General features: G+C 41.8%; 1 protein-coding gene across 1 annotated transcript; it reads left to right on the top strand.

The window, feature by feature from the left end:
- Nucleotides 1-261: 261 nt before the first annotated feature.
- Nucleotides 262-13377, top strand: lurap1 (leucine rich adaptor protein 1). The gene is made up of 2 exons (XM_028404401.1): nt 262-962; nt 10858-13377. Exons 1-2 carry the CDS (start codon nt 744-746, stop codon nt 11707-11709), a joined length of 1071 nt encoding a protein of 356 aa, XP_028260202.1. The 5' UTR covers nt 262-743; the 3' UTR covers nt 11710-13377.
- The last annotated feature ends 1394 nt before the right edge of the window (nt 13378-14771 follow it).

The raw sequence follows: 14771 nt of genomic DNA, 5'->3' as shown, positions 1-14771 counted from the left end.
AATCATTTTCTACAGAACTATAATATTTGTGACGTTTAAGATCTGCTTTTATTAGCCACACATAACTTTAAACTTATGATTCTGTGTATTTTATATTCTTTCACTACTGCAGTTTTTAAAATGTTGTTTTATTTTGGTTGTTTGTGCAACCATTTTTCCTCCACTCAGATATTATTTTGAAAGTCTGACCGGAAGCTGCGTATTGTTGCTGTGCGTAAATTGACGGTCTGGGATCTCCTCCTCTTCCACTCTGCGGTTGTTAGTCGCTGTCATCATGCAGGTGGAATCTGCGCAGTCTGTTTCAGTGTAGGGATCTCCAGCAAAACACACACACACCAGGCTGGCTGAGCTGCGGCTCTCAGACACAGGACACTGTGCTCCGGACATCAGCCAATCAACGCTGGGAGTAAACAAATTGGATTTTCTTTTTTTCTTCTTCTTCTCCGTTTTTACTTGATGATCATCTGTTTAGGGGCTTCATCTATTTGATCAAGATGATGAGAGAGTTTAAATACTAATCAGAGATTTCAGTGGCTGGAATAATAACCACACACTGTGTGTTGACAAACTGTTTTTTTCTCTCTCCTGGCGCAATCCAACTCAGCTGGAGACGCATAGGATGCCATACAATCCTATAGGAAGTGACTCTCGCAGCTTGACTGGCAACAATCTCAAAGAAACCAGAAGGACGTAATCTCTGTCCTGCGGATCTTTTTTTTCCGGTTTAAACGCGCGGACACACGATGGATGAAGGCACCGCCAGCGAGACCATCCCAGACCTGAAAGACATAGAGGCGAAAATCGGCCGTAAAACCCCTGAGGGTTTGCTCAGGTGGATGCGGGAGGAGGCGTCCTCTGCGCGGGGAGACGCCAAGCTGGCTGCGGCGCACGATGACACCAACAAGGGGGAGACGGGGAAGAAGAGTTTAGATGAAAAGATCAGAAAATTGAAGATGGAGATGGTGAGAGTGCTCTGTCAGACACTGTGTGTACGCGTGCATGTGTGTGTGTGTGCAAGACTTGTTTTCCAGGACGTGTCAGTCAGCGCAGGATACAGCTGTCATGGTGATGCAGCTCATTGAAGAATTTGATCCAGAGTTATTTACACATTTATCAGCAGATCAGCTTATCATTAGTCAGGTATACGTGAAATAAGATGATGCACAGGTCCTGAAAATGTGCACCACAAACAGCAGAATGAATGATTTCCTTTCCTCTGTGTCTGTATGGAGTCACTGATTCTAATGAAAGATGTATCTTTAGTGTGACAATAGAGCAACAGTGGCCATGGTCAGCTGTCTAAAGGGACACAGTGAAGCTCTCCTGCTGTTACTCCCCATTGGAACTTCCTGCAAAATGTCAGTGATGCTCTAAAATGGCCAAAAAAGCTTCACATTAGAAGCCAAGAATTTGAAAATTCTCCTACAGCAGCTCTGCTCTCTGTGACCTCACCACTGAATGTTACTTGGGACCGCCTAAAATTCTTCTGGGGCCCACATCTAATCATCATTTAGCCTCACTTACCACAGCTACTCCTTCATTACCAGCACCATACTTGCCAATAGGGAGCGTTAGAGTAAATAATGCAAGTTAAACTTATCTTAGCCTGGCCATCCTAATTCTTTTTCTATATTATACAAAAGATTAATCTGGACTTTTTTTGGATTTGAGTTGGGGTCGGTACCGATGGACACAGAATGTAACACAGGCAGAGCAACAAGCAGACTTGTGTCAACAAAACACATCCAAAAACAGCCTGCAGTGGGTATGGCCTAAACATATCTGTTCAGAACAGACACATTTAACGATATTCTAAGAATCTAAAAGTGAGTAAACACCAAAAAGTGCTTTATAGTGACACATGTGGCCATTGAGTGAACTGCAGTCATTGTTAGCTTTCTCTACATCAATTTGAAGAACTATACAGATGTTTCCTGTTGCAGTATGGTGTGTTTTGTTTGTGATATACGTTGTTGAACATACTAAGATATTACAGCTAGCTTTGGTTTGTACTGTTAGCTGGTCTCGTTGTCGATCATTAGTTTGTAAGCTGGTATATTATTGTGGCTAATTCACTTTAATATAATGTGAAACCTTCTGCAGCTGAAGAGTAATTTATGTTGTGTATTCATTCACCACTTGTTGTAGTTTAAGCAGGCCTGCTGCCAAAATAACATTGATTATTCCTGTTTCCCCATTACAAAAATTAGACTGACAGCTAACTGTTTTAATCTAGTGTTCCATCATGATTAGGGATATCGTTTGTGAGTGTCTTCAATTTGAATCACCTCAAGTAATAAAACATGAAGGCTGTTCATACTAACTCATTCAATAATTCAGGCGGGCACCTCACCATGCCAACAGTTGCACGTTGCTAGGAAATGAGCTGACCGCAAAAAAGGCCTGTCGTCCCGTGCCCATTCCGTGCTCTTTCTCTATTGTCCGACAGTTAAACCTCTGCTCACACCATTCATAAAATAACTACTTTGAATCCCCTGCGCCTCTAAAATGATTAGCACCTTCTTCTCATGTCCAGCCAAGGCTGTCCTTTGTTTGGAAAGCAGATTACTTCCTGCTGAGCAGCTGTTGATTTGTTCCATTAACACAAATATCTCTCTGTCTGCTTGTTTATGTAGACATCTAAAAAAAAGTGTAGCAACTCTTTGTCATCATGTCTGTTATACATTCCTGTGGCAGATGCAGGCGTGCACACAGTCTGTGGTAGTGACACTGAGCACATGCACCACAAACTTCCTCCCAAACAAAAAGGTCTTCTGAGAAAGTTGTTCCAAAACACATCATAACATTCAGACGTCCCAAAACACCTCCTAACATTCAGACGTCCCAAAACACATTATCAGTTTGGTTCCTTCTTAAAGTAGATGCTTATTTAACTTGAAGAGTGCAGCACAAGCTAATGACCGGGGGTAGTATGTGAGTATACAGACTCCTAAGAAGGAAACAGTGCATTCTCTGGTTGTAAATTATTACTTCCTGAAGAAACATTATCAGCTCTCAGGTATAGAAATATCGCCATATAGTGTAAGCTAACTGTTATGAATTCATGTGCTTTGCCCTCTAACCTTAACCTGAAATTCTTTATGCCAAATCCAGCTGTGATTATAAATGAAACTTAACAGCGGGTGAAAACAAAACAGTTTGCGGTGTCTGGGGGACTTGAGCGTCAGACTTCTGAGTGGAAGTTCAATACGTTGCTTGTAGTCTCACAATCCTCAAACTGCCTCTTTTCTCGGGGTATAAGATCCTGTGTTCCGTTAATGTAAACATAACACAGTGTCATTAAATATTAACGTCGTATTTTAGGAAATATGTTCCATAAGCATAATTACGTGTCATATCTGGTGGATGTATTATCTCCCCAATGTGGCGTTTTGTTCGTAAAGATGTGTTATATAAAAGTCTTCACAGGTGATTTTCCGGTTCATGACACCTGTATGGCAGGTTAGTCAAATCCATTCATGTGTTCTTCGTGTCTCTACCAGAGTATGGTGCACATCAGTCATAGTGTGAACCGTCAAATTGCCGGATGCGTGCGCTTCCTCAAATGTCAGCCTGTTCCCAAGTGTGTATATTCGTGCCAACATGTCCTGTTTGGATTCACCAAGCATCCAGCTTCACTATAAATCTGTCACAAGCAGAGAACCAGACTGATTTGTTTTTAGCTGTGGCCATTAATTTGTTCTGCCGCACCAGAGGGAGGACGGAGAGAGAAGTGATGGTGATAAGGAGCCACATCCCAACTGGAGGGGAGTAAAACATTCAACAGAGAACTGAGCCTTTCCTCACTTTTCTGTGTGTGTGTGTGTGTGTGTGTGAGGCTGCTCCATTCATCTGTGAGAGTGGTGTAAGAGTGATGAGAGTGCAGAAGGAGAGATGTGAGCGCTTTCATCAGAAATCTGCTTAGTAAGATGTGTCTGCAGAGCGGTGCTAAATGGAAAAGCTCTTATGTACACACATGCACAAAGTCTAGCGCTGTTACTGGATGTGTGTGTGTGTATTTTAACTCGTTCATGCTTCTAAGCTTAGTTTAATAGGGACTTAAGGAGTCTGTTGCTGTTAATTTGTGGGGACTTTGGTCATCTCTTCCACATACATCTGATATTGTGTATCCACACAGCATGGTGATGGCAGCCTGCAGCATCTGTAAGTGTGTGTGGGACACAAAAGTCAGTGTGTTGCTCTGACTTTTGATAAATGTCAGAGAATCAGGATGTCATGCTGTAATCCTAATGCTCCATAGAGCGTATGTTTGACTGAAACAAACACGGCCTCTAAAACCATCGGACACATTAGACGAGCTTGACTGGCTGCTTTACCAAGCTAATGCTAGCAGCCTGCAAAGTTCACTCAATGCACAGTGTCGAGGGTTGAGTATATCAGGGGGCACAATTATATTGGCAGTCAGAGGCCACATTCTGCCCATATTTGGTGCAATAAATCACAATAAATCCATTTTCAATGGTTGCTGTCCAATCGACTGGTGCTGAAACACCTTGAATATTTGTTTAAAAGGCGGATTTTGGAGGTGTCCTTCATATGATCAGAGTCTTTTCATATAGTGCAAACTATCCACTGCTTGTGGACGCTACTTGAATGAATATATTGACATTTGCCGACTGATTGATTGATGGGCCCAGCCCAACTGCCGCCATTTTCACACATTTGACAGGACAAGGTTTTTTCCTTTTGCTATTTATCCTAAATGGTTAACACTGAGAAATCAGTCCATCATGCCTGTACTCATACTGCAATCGGTATGTCAAGTGGAGAAAGACGCAATATTAGTTTGGAGTTTTAGTTTTATTTTTCACTCTTGTTTTCCTCTTTTTTCATACTGTATCATTCTTTCTGTGCCTTGTTTTGTACACATCTGATTGCAAGTGCAGCCTGAACATTGTTTTCTACCTGGCATTTACGCCTTGCATCAGCTTAATTACCTTGTTTCATTTTTGCCGCCTGCCTCCAGTGATGTGGTCAGGGGCAGGCAGAGGTTGCTAAGATGCCTGACACTCAGAGAGAGTGTACTTCATTAATGGAATGCACACGTTTTAATGCTTATCTGCCTTATATAGTAAAGGATATTTTATAGCAAAAGGCAGAGAAATTTTACCAGTGACGATTTCACTAGTGCAGCTCATGTCCGTGGAAGCAGTTTTAGTCTGCAGCTGTCTAATCGAAGACACTAACTCCACTGATCTAAACAGATTTACTGGACAGAGACACTCCTTTACAACCACTGAAGACTGGCACTCAGCCACACACACACACACACACACACAGATACACACTGAAGGCTCTTTGTGTATTGCTGCTTTTTATTCATGATTTTGTCTGCATAGAAATGTTGCTTTTTCTGCATGTAGTACATCCTTATTTTCTTTTGTCTGCGTCTCCTTTATCTTGTTTCTAAGGGCTTTTCTCCGCCATCATGCTCTGTCTCTCTCTTCCACCTCTGGGCAGATGAATGTCAGTGCAAAGTCAGCTTTGAGTGCAGAGCTGAGCTGTGGGGAATTCAAAATCGAGTCGGTTTAATCTCACTCTTCTGTCAGTCTGGCTACCGGCGACGTCCTCGCAGATGTGCAGGGTTGTGCAGGGTTTTGTCTAATTAAGTCATTTCTAAATGACCTGCAGCTCTTTTATTCCTCCAGCACGCTGTGTTCACTACGTTTCTCTCTTTGCCTCGTTTTGTTGTTTGTATCATATCAGTGATCCTTAAGTAACTTACCCAATGAGCCTTGAGGGAACACATATGCAGGTCTTGTTTCTTTCTGATCCACGTGCAAAAAGGTGCTAAATGTAAAGCTGCTATTTACATTTTTTTGTCCAATCAGGATGAAATGTGTCATCTGAATTGCAATTTGCTGAAACATTTGCTGTGTAGTTAGAAAGGAGAAGCAGAATAACACGGATGAGTGGCTATTTTACAATACATTCAGAGGTGAATGCAGACAGATGGAGCTGCTGGAGGTTTACGGAGAGCCAGGGCCGACCTTCTGCTGTCTGATGGGAGACTGGAGCAACTCTGCGAGAACGCCTTATGTCTGCAGGGTTAGATGGGAAAGGAGAAACGACAGACAGGGGCACCAGGGGATGTTGGAGAGAAATGGAAAGAGGCAGAGTGTATTTTGCTGGTGTTTGAAATGACTAGTGGGCCCTGCTGGCAGTGATTCAGCAGTCTGTGTGTGACATTGGGAAGCTGTTTTTGCCACACGGCTCATGATTCAGGTGTAAAATGTTGTCTCAATGTACAATATCATGGCTAAATGTCTGTATAAACACATCTAAAGCATCTTATGAGTTATTTATGGTTACGATAACGCTACACTTACCAGATTAATTGATGAGAAAAACAGAAATTTGGCCAGAAATGTGAGGCTGAGGGGAGGGTGCCAAGGATATTTTTAGTATAGATAAGAAAAAATAATTTAACAAAAGTAAGATTTATTGTAATAATATTGAATATACTGAAACATTGCTGCCTGATCCGTCAAGATAAGGAGATTGGATTAAGGTATAACATAGATATTAACAATGCCAATCATCCACCAGCTGTTTATTTAAAACCTGTCAGTATTTTTGCAACAGTACATTCATAGTGTGCAGTCTTGTATAAGCTAACACATGATCCAAAACACACTCTGACAGAAAAATGTTCCAGAAAGTGTCCAAAGAAAACTACAATCTAAAAGCAAGCCAAATGTCCATGAAAGTCCGCTTTCCAAACTCTTCTTACTTCATGGTCTGAAGTTGTTGAAGGTATTTTGTTTTTGGTCTCTTTAGGACCCTTGGCATGGTTCCTTCTGCTGTAACAGACATAGAAGTAGGTCAGTCAAAGTCAAGGAAGGAAACGCACCGACAGTTGAATTCCTCCACGCAGACGAGATCGCTCAAGTGTTGCCGTCAGTCGTCAGTCTCCTGTGAGATCCTGCCAGCTGTGTTATACAAAGACACCAAGGACCACAGCGGCTCATTCTCAGTGTTGGTTTATCTGTAGTGTGTGTTTTCAGCTAATTAACAGACATGTAGATCTTCATGCCTTCTTGTTTTCGCTCTAAAGTGGTTTAAAGTGATCTAACGGTGAGAAAAACTGTTCAGTTTTCATGTAGGACAAGTTGCCTGATGTCATCCAGACATACGACCAATACAGCCAGGAAAGTCCATGTTACAAGGCAGGGTGGGGATGGCAGGCCCGCTGCTGGAGTTAGGCATTAAAAGCAGGGATTATGTAAAGATTTGGAGAATAATGATTTGTGTCAAAAGACACAAATTTATATCATTAAACACATTTTGCAAGGAAGGTTATTACTTTCTACAGTAGACATTTTCTGCTATTATTTGGGACGAGTTCCCACTCCCATGAACACATAGACATGCAGCCAGTAAAAGACACACGTTCTCTGTTAAAGGACTGAAATGTCGACCTCATGATGCGTTTTCCTGGTGAGGACAGGCTGTCACGAACTCCACCATCTTTGCCGTCTTTGTAGCCTAAGACAGCCGACAAGGTCGCATGTTGTTCTGAGAGTTATAAGCAATCGACCTAATTAGTGTGAGGATGTGTTGGATTTAACAAACCAAGTAAAATGTTATAATCTGCACCGGCACACACACACACTTGCACCACTACCAGATATAAAACGGCAGGAAAATGAGCTTTCCAGTATCCTATGGATCAGCCAGTTGGTGCTTGGCCTCGTGCCCGAGTAGAAAAACTGAAATCTGTTTTGTACCAGAGACATTGTACAAGATGATTAACGGTGTTCCGGTGCTAAGGGCGGTGTGGCTGTGGACCTCCATGCCTCGCTCTCATCCTGTCTGCCGTCACAGGAAAACCTTTTGGCCCCAGTTTGACCTTTTTCTTTTGACAAGAGTCCTTTTCTGTAATGAGCACGTTTGACTTCATCTCATAATTAAAGGCCGTAACCAATCTGGAAATAATGAAAACGTTGGAGATGAAAGGAAGTTCCCTCCAGGAGCAGCAAGCGCCATAACACACAAAGGACACACAGTTGGCATGAATGCAAGCTGGAGGGATTCCACTGTTTGCACCAATATGGCTATAAAGGAATCCTTTGTTTTCAAGGTTCAGTATCAAATCTGTACTTCACCACAATATTGATGTTTATTTTGTGTTATGATGTGCAGAATGCCTGGTTTTATTTTAAAGGGACAACAAACTTACATTACAGCCTTCCCACAAACGAATGGAGCAGCAGTGAATTTAGTGTATCTGTACTGTTCACAGCCTGGTGGAGCGCGGAGCTTCGTTAGCATTGTGCCACCTCAGCGCTGACAGGCATGAAGTTACTTTTATTGCCACCCTCATTAGGCACTCAGGCTCTGCCAGCCAGAAACCTCAAAACCTGAACCACACCCCAAAGGCAGCAGGTTTGCAGGCGCACATGCATGAACAAAAAAAATAATAATAATCAGTGATTACAGCCGATTTTCTTTTTTTATTTATGTGGAGGCTCTTCCTGCATCATGCGTGCTTATGAACAGGCTTTTTTACTATGTGATTTTAACGACTCCCTTTTGCTCCATTCATTTGTCCTCTTGTTAGTGTTCAGTGTAATTTAGTGCACAGTGTGACTTCACCATCAGCAGATTTGCACCACAGTGACCACACAGATTTTTCTACTCCTGGGAAGAATGTCTACTATAAAAAAAACTCTGCCACATTTCATATCCTGGGTGTTCTCAGACAACAACAAACATCTCATCCACACTTGTGAGGACTTGTCTCCCATCTGGCGACAAAGAGCTGCTCCCCACAAGCTTCATCATCCACATAGTCTTTGGGTTTTTGGGAGTTAAAATTACTTTGGAAATGTTTTTGGGGTTTGGTGCCACTGTATGGTTTGTAGGTCGGTACTATGTTCTACATTCAAATGTTTGAAAGCACCCAGACCAAATGTGTGAGAGCTGATTAGGCTTCAAGTGACATCAGCTGTGATGTCACTTTGGCATCAACAGCATTTAAGGCAGTGAGTCACAGTGAGTCACAGTGAGTCGTGTGTTCAGCAGCCGTTTCTGTCACTTATGAAGACCTGTTGCACCTTCTCATTTGCCACATTGTCTTCTACAGACACTTTCTATAGTTTTCATGATTTTAAGTGTAGATTCCCGGTGTGTGTGTATGACTTCAGCCCATTCCCAGTAAGCCTGCCTCGTTGTATTTTGGAGCTTTGCTGATTTCCTGTGCAGGGCCTTTGGCTCTATTTAAATTCTGATTTCTTAACTGGTCTCATAAGTCCTGCAATCAGGCCTGTCCTGTGTCAGACTGTTGCACAAATCTTAAATTGACTGGATCACCAGACGTATTTTTAGAGTCTTGCTCATATTTTACATACAGCTAAACCGAGAGAAATATGAACATTGTTTACTTTTCTTATCTTAAACTCCACTGATCTCAATCAGCCTGCTACAGTGTTGCTTGATCAGCCGCTCGTCGGCCTGATTCTGCGAGAGATGAAGGGAAGCCACTGGACTGGAGAGGACTAATTGTGCCGTAGCAGCTTGTGGTGGTTTCCCTGTGTGGTTTACCATAAAGATGATATATGAACCCTGCTCACTCCCAACTGTTTACCATGTGTCAGCATATACGAAATCTATCACGATGGACATGTACCCACGGGTGATTTAGCAGGTTGGCCGAATCAATACAATCCTCTACACTATTTTATTGATTTATAGGGAATATAAGAGACTCCCAGAGGTCAGAGGACAAAGGTCTTAGTGATTTAAGGACCCTGCACATTAACCTTTCAAAGGAATTAAAGGATGTAGGAGCTGACTCTGTCCATTTTTTCCAAACACGTTTTACATTACTGTGATCTGTGGTAGCTGAACCCTGGTATACGTTTTTTTAAATCATTTTTTTATATTGTTTTATTGCTACTTTTAATTAAAAGTTCTAACTACTTTCTTCCCAAATGGAAAGACACATCGTAATTATAAAAGTGACTGCTGCTGTACATGTTACAACATGATATCAGAGCTGTCATCAGGAGTGATTGGGCGGTCTGTAGAGGGGGCACAGTATTACAGGAGGAAACTGAGGACTATGGACAAATCAAAGGCCTTCAGAGAGACAGTAGTAGTTATCTGTAGGGACGTCTGGGTACCATAGGGCCCGAGCTTTGACTGTCTGTGCCATATATCACCTCTGGGCCCTTCACTCCACTGCAGACTGCTGCAAATGTATTCTGGGAAAGAATTTTCCATGACCGCAGCCGTCTCTCTCTCTCTCACTCTCTCTCTTAAACATCATTTAGCTGTTTCAACCGCCCACTCACACATTTGACAATATCAGTGGTTGTTATTTCTCATGTAATTGTTGCTTTATTTGTTCCTGCCAGATGTCATTATGAATAAATAAACCTTCACGTAGTTTGCACCATTTGCAGACCATTTAAAAGGCCGTTTAAACCCACAGGAGGAATTTTTCTTTATTTTCTTTGGTAATGTGTGAGAGTACTTTCCATTGTATCACATTTCCATCAGCTTCTCCTGCTTAGTCATGTTTCCTTTTTTGTTTCCATCTGTAAGCTCTTTTCTCTCCACCTTTTCTTTATTTGTTTCCTATATTTAGTTCTGTAGACTCAACCTGACTGTGTCTGTTATATGTTTCTTCCAATTATGGTAATGTGCAATAGTTTAATAGCATTAAAATAGTGTTTACACTCGTCTCTGGAGCCAAAGTTGACTGCTTTAAATAAATATCTGCAGTGTCCTGGTGGTTCTCCACTTCCAGGGTCTGTCTAGTTGTCACGTTTACAAGTTTTCTTTTCTGTTGCACGCCATCAAAACATATCTCCTTTCTTGTGTCTACAGGCCCTCTTGCGCTCGGTGGACGTGAAGATCCTGCAGCAGCTGCTGGCAGTCAATGAAGGCATTGAGGCAGTGAAATGGCTGCTGGAGGAGCGCAGCACGCTGACCAGCCGCTGCAGCAGCCTGACCAGCAGCCAGTACAGCCTGGGCGAGGGCCCCGACACCTCCTGGAGAGGCTCCTGGAGCAGTCTGCAGGATCCCAATGACAAGTTAGACAACATCTCCATTGGCAGCTACTTGGACACACTGGCAGATGACATGGATGAGTATTGTCCCTCCAGCTCGGAGTCTGTCATCTGCTCTACCACACCGCTGGCTTCAGAAGCTACCGTTGGGAGCCGGACAACAACCGGAGGACATGCGACTGCGGCCGGGACAGGATCAGAAGCAGGGGTGAGGTCTGGTTCTGGGGCCGGGCTTCGAGCAAAAGACAATGTAGTTGGAAACGGGACAGAGGTGAAAGGTGGACCTGGGAGTGGGATAAGCAGCAATGGAACTGGAAAACCAGTATTTCCAGTTAGCTCTTCCCAAACCAAGTCTGAAAGCCACCAGCAAAACACCCCCATCTGGACCAAGGCTGCAGAGACGGATAAGGGAAGCCCTGTTTTTAAGAACAATACCCAGACACAAGCCATAAAGGCCAACGGTGTCCTGGGGAAACCAAACACACAAACAGGAAGCCCGACCCGCAACAACCTGAACGAGAAACTGGGAACCAACCAGAGCCCCAAACTCAAACCTTACAAAAACGGAAAGATCGACCTGGATACCTGCAAAATGAATGGTAAAATGCACCTGGAGTATGATGCTCACTGGCGCTGGGTGCAGTCACAAGAAGACGTGACTTTTTTGTAAGAAGCCACCGTTGAACACCCTCCGCTGCAAAAGTGAAGGACCAGATCACCTAAGAAGAATCAACTGCTGTTCTGAAATGCACATAGTGAGGTTTCCTTGAGCTTTCAAAGACGATAACACCTTTGTTCTGTTGTTCCCTCCCATGACTGCACTAGCTTTCTACAAAATAATGATGTCAGTATTAAGGTGGATGCACATTACAGGATTTATGACCATATCTAGCCAAACAGGGCTGCCTCACACAAACAAAGGAAAATCATGTTTAAAATCCTGTATCCTAGTTTTTCTCAGGGTCTTTTTGGCGTTCCCTGATTTTATTTTATTTTATTTTATTTTCCCTTAATAATAAAGCACAGCAGGATGATCTGCCAGAGAGCTGAAGTATGATTTCAGATTGTTTGTCATTTATTTGAATTTGAACTGACCTTCTTAAATCATGTTGAAAAGTATTCCCACTTATATTCAATGTGACCATCTATACTATAGGAAAAAATGATTTGGGACTTGGTTACTATCAAATACATCCAACTAAACATTTTGAGGGGTCTTATTATTATTTTTCCCTCTTGAAATCAAACAATTTTAGCCCTGCTTTAGAGCTTATGGCCCTATTGTAGTGATGAACTGTGTGTAGATCTCATTCATGGGTTGTTTTAGTTTAAGAGGGATTACAGTGGAAATTAAATGAAGTCAAACATAGGAAAAAAATAATTGGTTAGGAATGGCTGCCACATCCCACAAACAAAAACACTGATCAAGTCTAATGTACTGGATAATAGTTCCCTCCCATTAAAGTCCCAAAAAATATTTATTGTATAGACCCTTATTTATGAACAGTATAACCAAACCAAACTCTTCCAATGATAAAGTATTTACAAAAACGTTACATATATAAGTATTAAATGAGTGTTAAAAAAAATTCTCCCCACACACTTCCAGCTGGAGATGATATGAAAGACAAAGCACTGAGTTTATATAATGTAACACTGTTAGCGTTTGTGTCTTTGTGGAGCTAATAGCTTCAGTGCTAACCCAGCCACCTGCAATACTGTATATTTACCGAACAGCTACTCTGTGCATCAGGTCCTAGTCGTGACTGGTTGTAGGCAATCCCTGAATATGGCTGAATGATTTTCTTTCTCTTTTATGGTAACCTGTGTTTAACGCAGATGTTGTGCCTGATTGGTGTAAACCTTAAACTACATATGCCTGTATTCCCCCTTCTAAGAGATGACTGCACTGTTGTTATGATAATCTTTGATTGTTTTCGCCTCCTCCTGGCTTTACTGCTTCTTCTGCGTGTACAAATGGCTCGACCAACAGTCCTGTGAGTTCCCGAGTGTCGACTGGTAAATGTGTTATGTTGCCTGGGTGGACGTTGCATGCCTCATGCTGAAAGCTTTATCGGTTGATTTGTGAGAAATGTGTGAAAGACCGAACACAATCAGAGAAGAAAAAGCAATATTTCTTGAAGCCTGTGTACCGGCTTACATAAACAGCCTCCTCTTAGCACATGAAATCTAATAATAATGTCTGTTTCTCAATAGATGATTACACTACTGACAAGGTGTGTGTGTGTTTATATGAGTGTGTGTGTGTGTGTGACAGAGAGACAGATGCCGCCTGCCTTCCTGAGCACAGCTGGCCTGTCAGGTTCAGATCAGAATAGATGAGTCCCAAAAGGTTTGCAAACATTTTCGGCTCATTCATCAGAGTGTTACTACACCTCCTACCAGCCTGCAGTTACTCATGTTAATGGTGCAACACGTCTGGTAAAGTGAGGGGAACACATTACATAATCTGTACTGATCATGCTGCAGTATACAAGAATATCTATTCTTTACTAAAAAAATAATGGTGCATACTGTAGACTTTTACTCCATTACAGTTTGCAGCTATTATTTTTATATGCAATGTTTGTCGCTACTCGTTACAGTTTATGAATATTGTTTCACCAAAATGTCGCCTTCATCTACACAAAAATGCGGATTGTATTTCTATCTCCAAAGTTTAACCCAATCAGGTGGCTCTATCAGCTCCAATCATAGCAGAGCTCACAGCAGCACAGGTAGGTTAGACTGTCTGCAGCTGACCTTACCATTGAACATGGATCCAGAGTCAGCCTCCACTGAACTGAGGCACCTGTGGGTGTATTTAAAATGCATATTTGAATTTAGAGGTCCCAAAAATGATTGGTGGATATACCAGAGTACTTAAGTCTGATTGTTGATGTATCACTTTGCCTTTTAGTTCAGTATATATTTTGCTGGTTAGTTGAACTTTTACTTAAATACCAAGCTTCTTTCTGCATGACACTACACGGGTATGTAGAGTAATGCAAGGGTCGCTAGCTGCAGATGATGGAGGGCAAAGTAACCAACATTGCCAGATGTTATCTTACACCGACTGACCATAATATTACAGTGAGGATGTGTTAGCTGTGATGGTAACTTGTAACTACCTGTTCAAAAAACATGATGGTTACTTCCTGTATCTGTGTCACATGGGATCTCATGAGTTTATTAATACAAAAAGCAGCTTTAGCATGGATTCTGACTTTTTTTGACACTTTTCTTTTGACTTTTTTATAAGTCTCATATCTTTCAAACATTCTTCTCATTCTTTCAAATAAATTACTTACAAATAATTTTCAGATAAAAAAAATTCACTGGCTAACTATTGTCTTCCAATGCACAGCTAATTAATTTATTAATTTGCTAAATATACAACTCTGGTATTTATTTATAAGCCCGCTCTCGGACACTACTGGACATGCACATGAACATTATACAACATGCAACCCAGCAGCCTCACAATATTCATATGTGTTATTTAATATATTAATACAGCTATGTCGCATCATCTTTGTCTTTTACTGTAGGTAAAGGTTAGGCAGCCAAGCACTGCATGCCACCATTACAATAGGCCTTTTTAATTCCACTTATTCTACAAGTCATTTCTCTTTATGCAGCTACAGTGTAAGATGTTAAACTCAACATCGTGGAAGTGTTTCCTCTCGTCTCCTTCTGTCTTTTTTTAATCCTACTTTCCACCACCACAGT

Source organism: Parambassis ranga, chromosome 4 (genome assembly GCF_900634625.1).
Source record: "Parambassis ranga chromosome 4, fParRan2.1, whole genome shotgun sequence".
Taxonomy (NCBI): Eukaryota; Metazoa; Chordata; class Actinopteri; family Ambassidae; genus Parambassis; species Parambassis ranga.
The sequence above is the reverse complement of the archived record's forward strand: the minus strand, read 5'-3'. Positions and strand labels throughout refer to the sequence as shown.

What these genes read in the sequence shown, in the direction of transcription:
- lurap1 (XM_028404401.1), top strand. Translation starts at nt 744, where the DNA reads ATGGATGAAGGCACCGCCAGCGAGACCATCCCAGACCTGAAAGACATA. An exon ending in GAAAATTGAAGATGGAGATG is followed by an intron (nt 963 to 10,857) that starts GTGAGAGTGCTC and finishes TTGTGTCTACAG; the next exon opens with GCCCTCTTGCGCTCGGTGGA.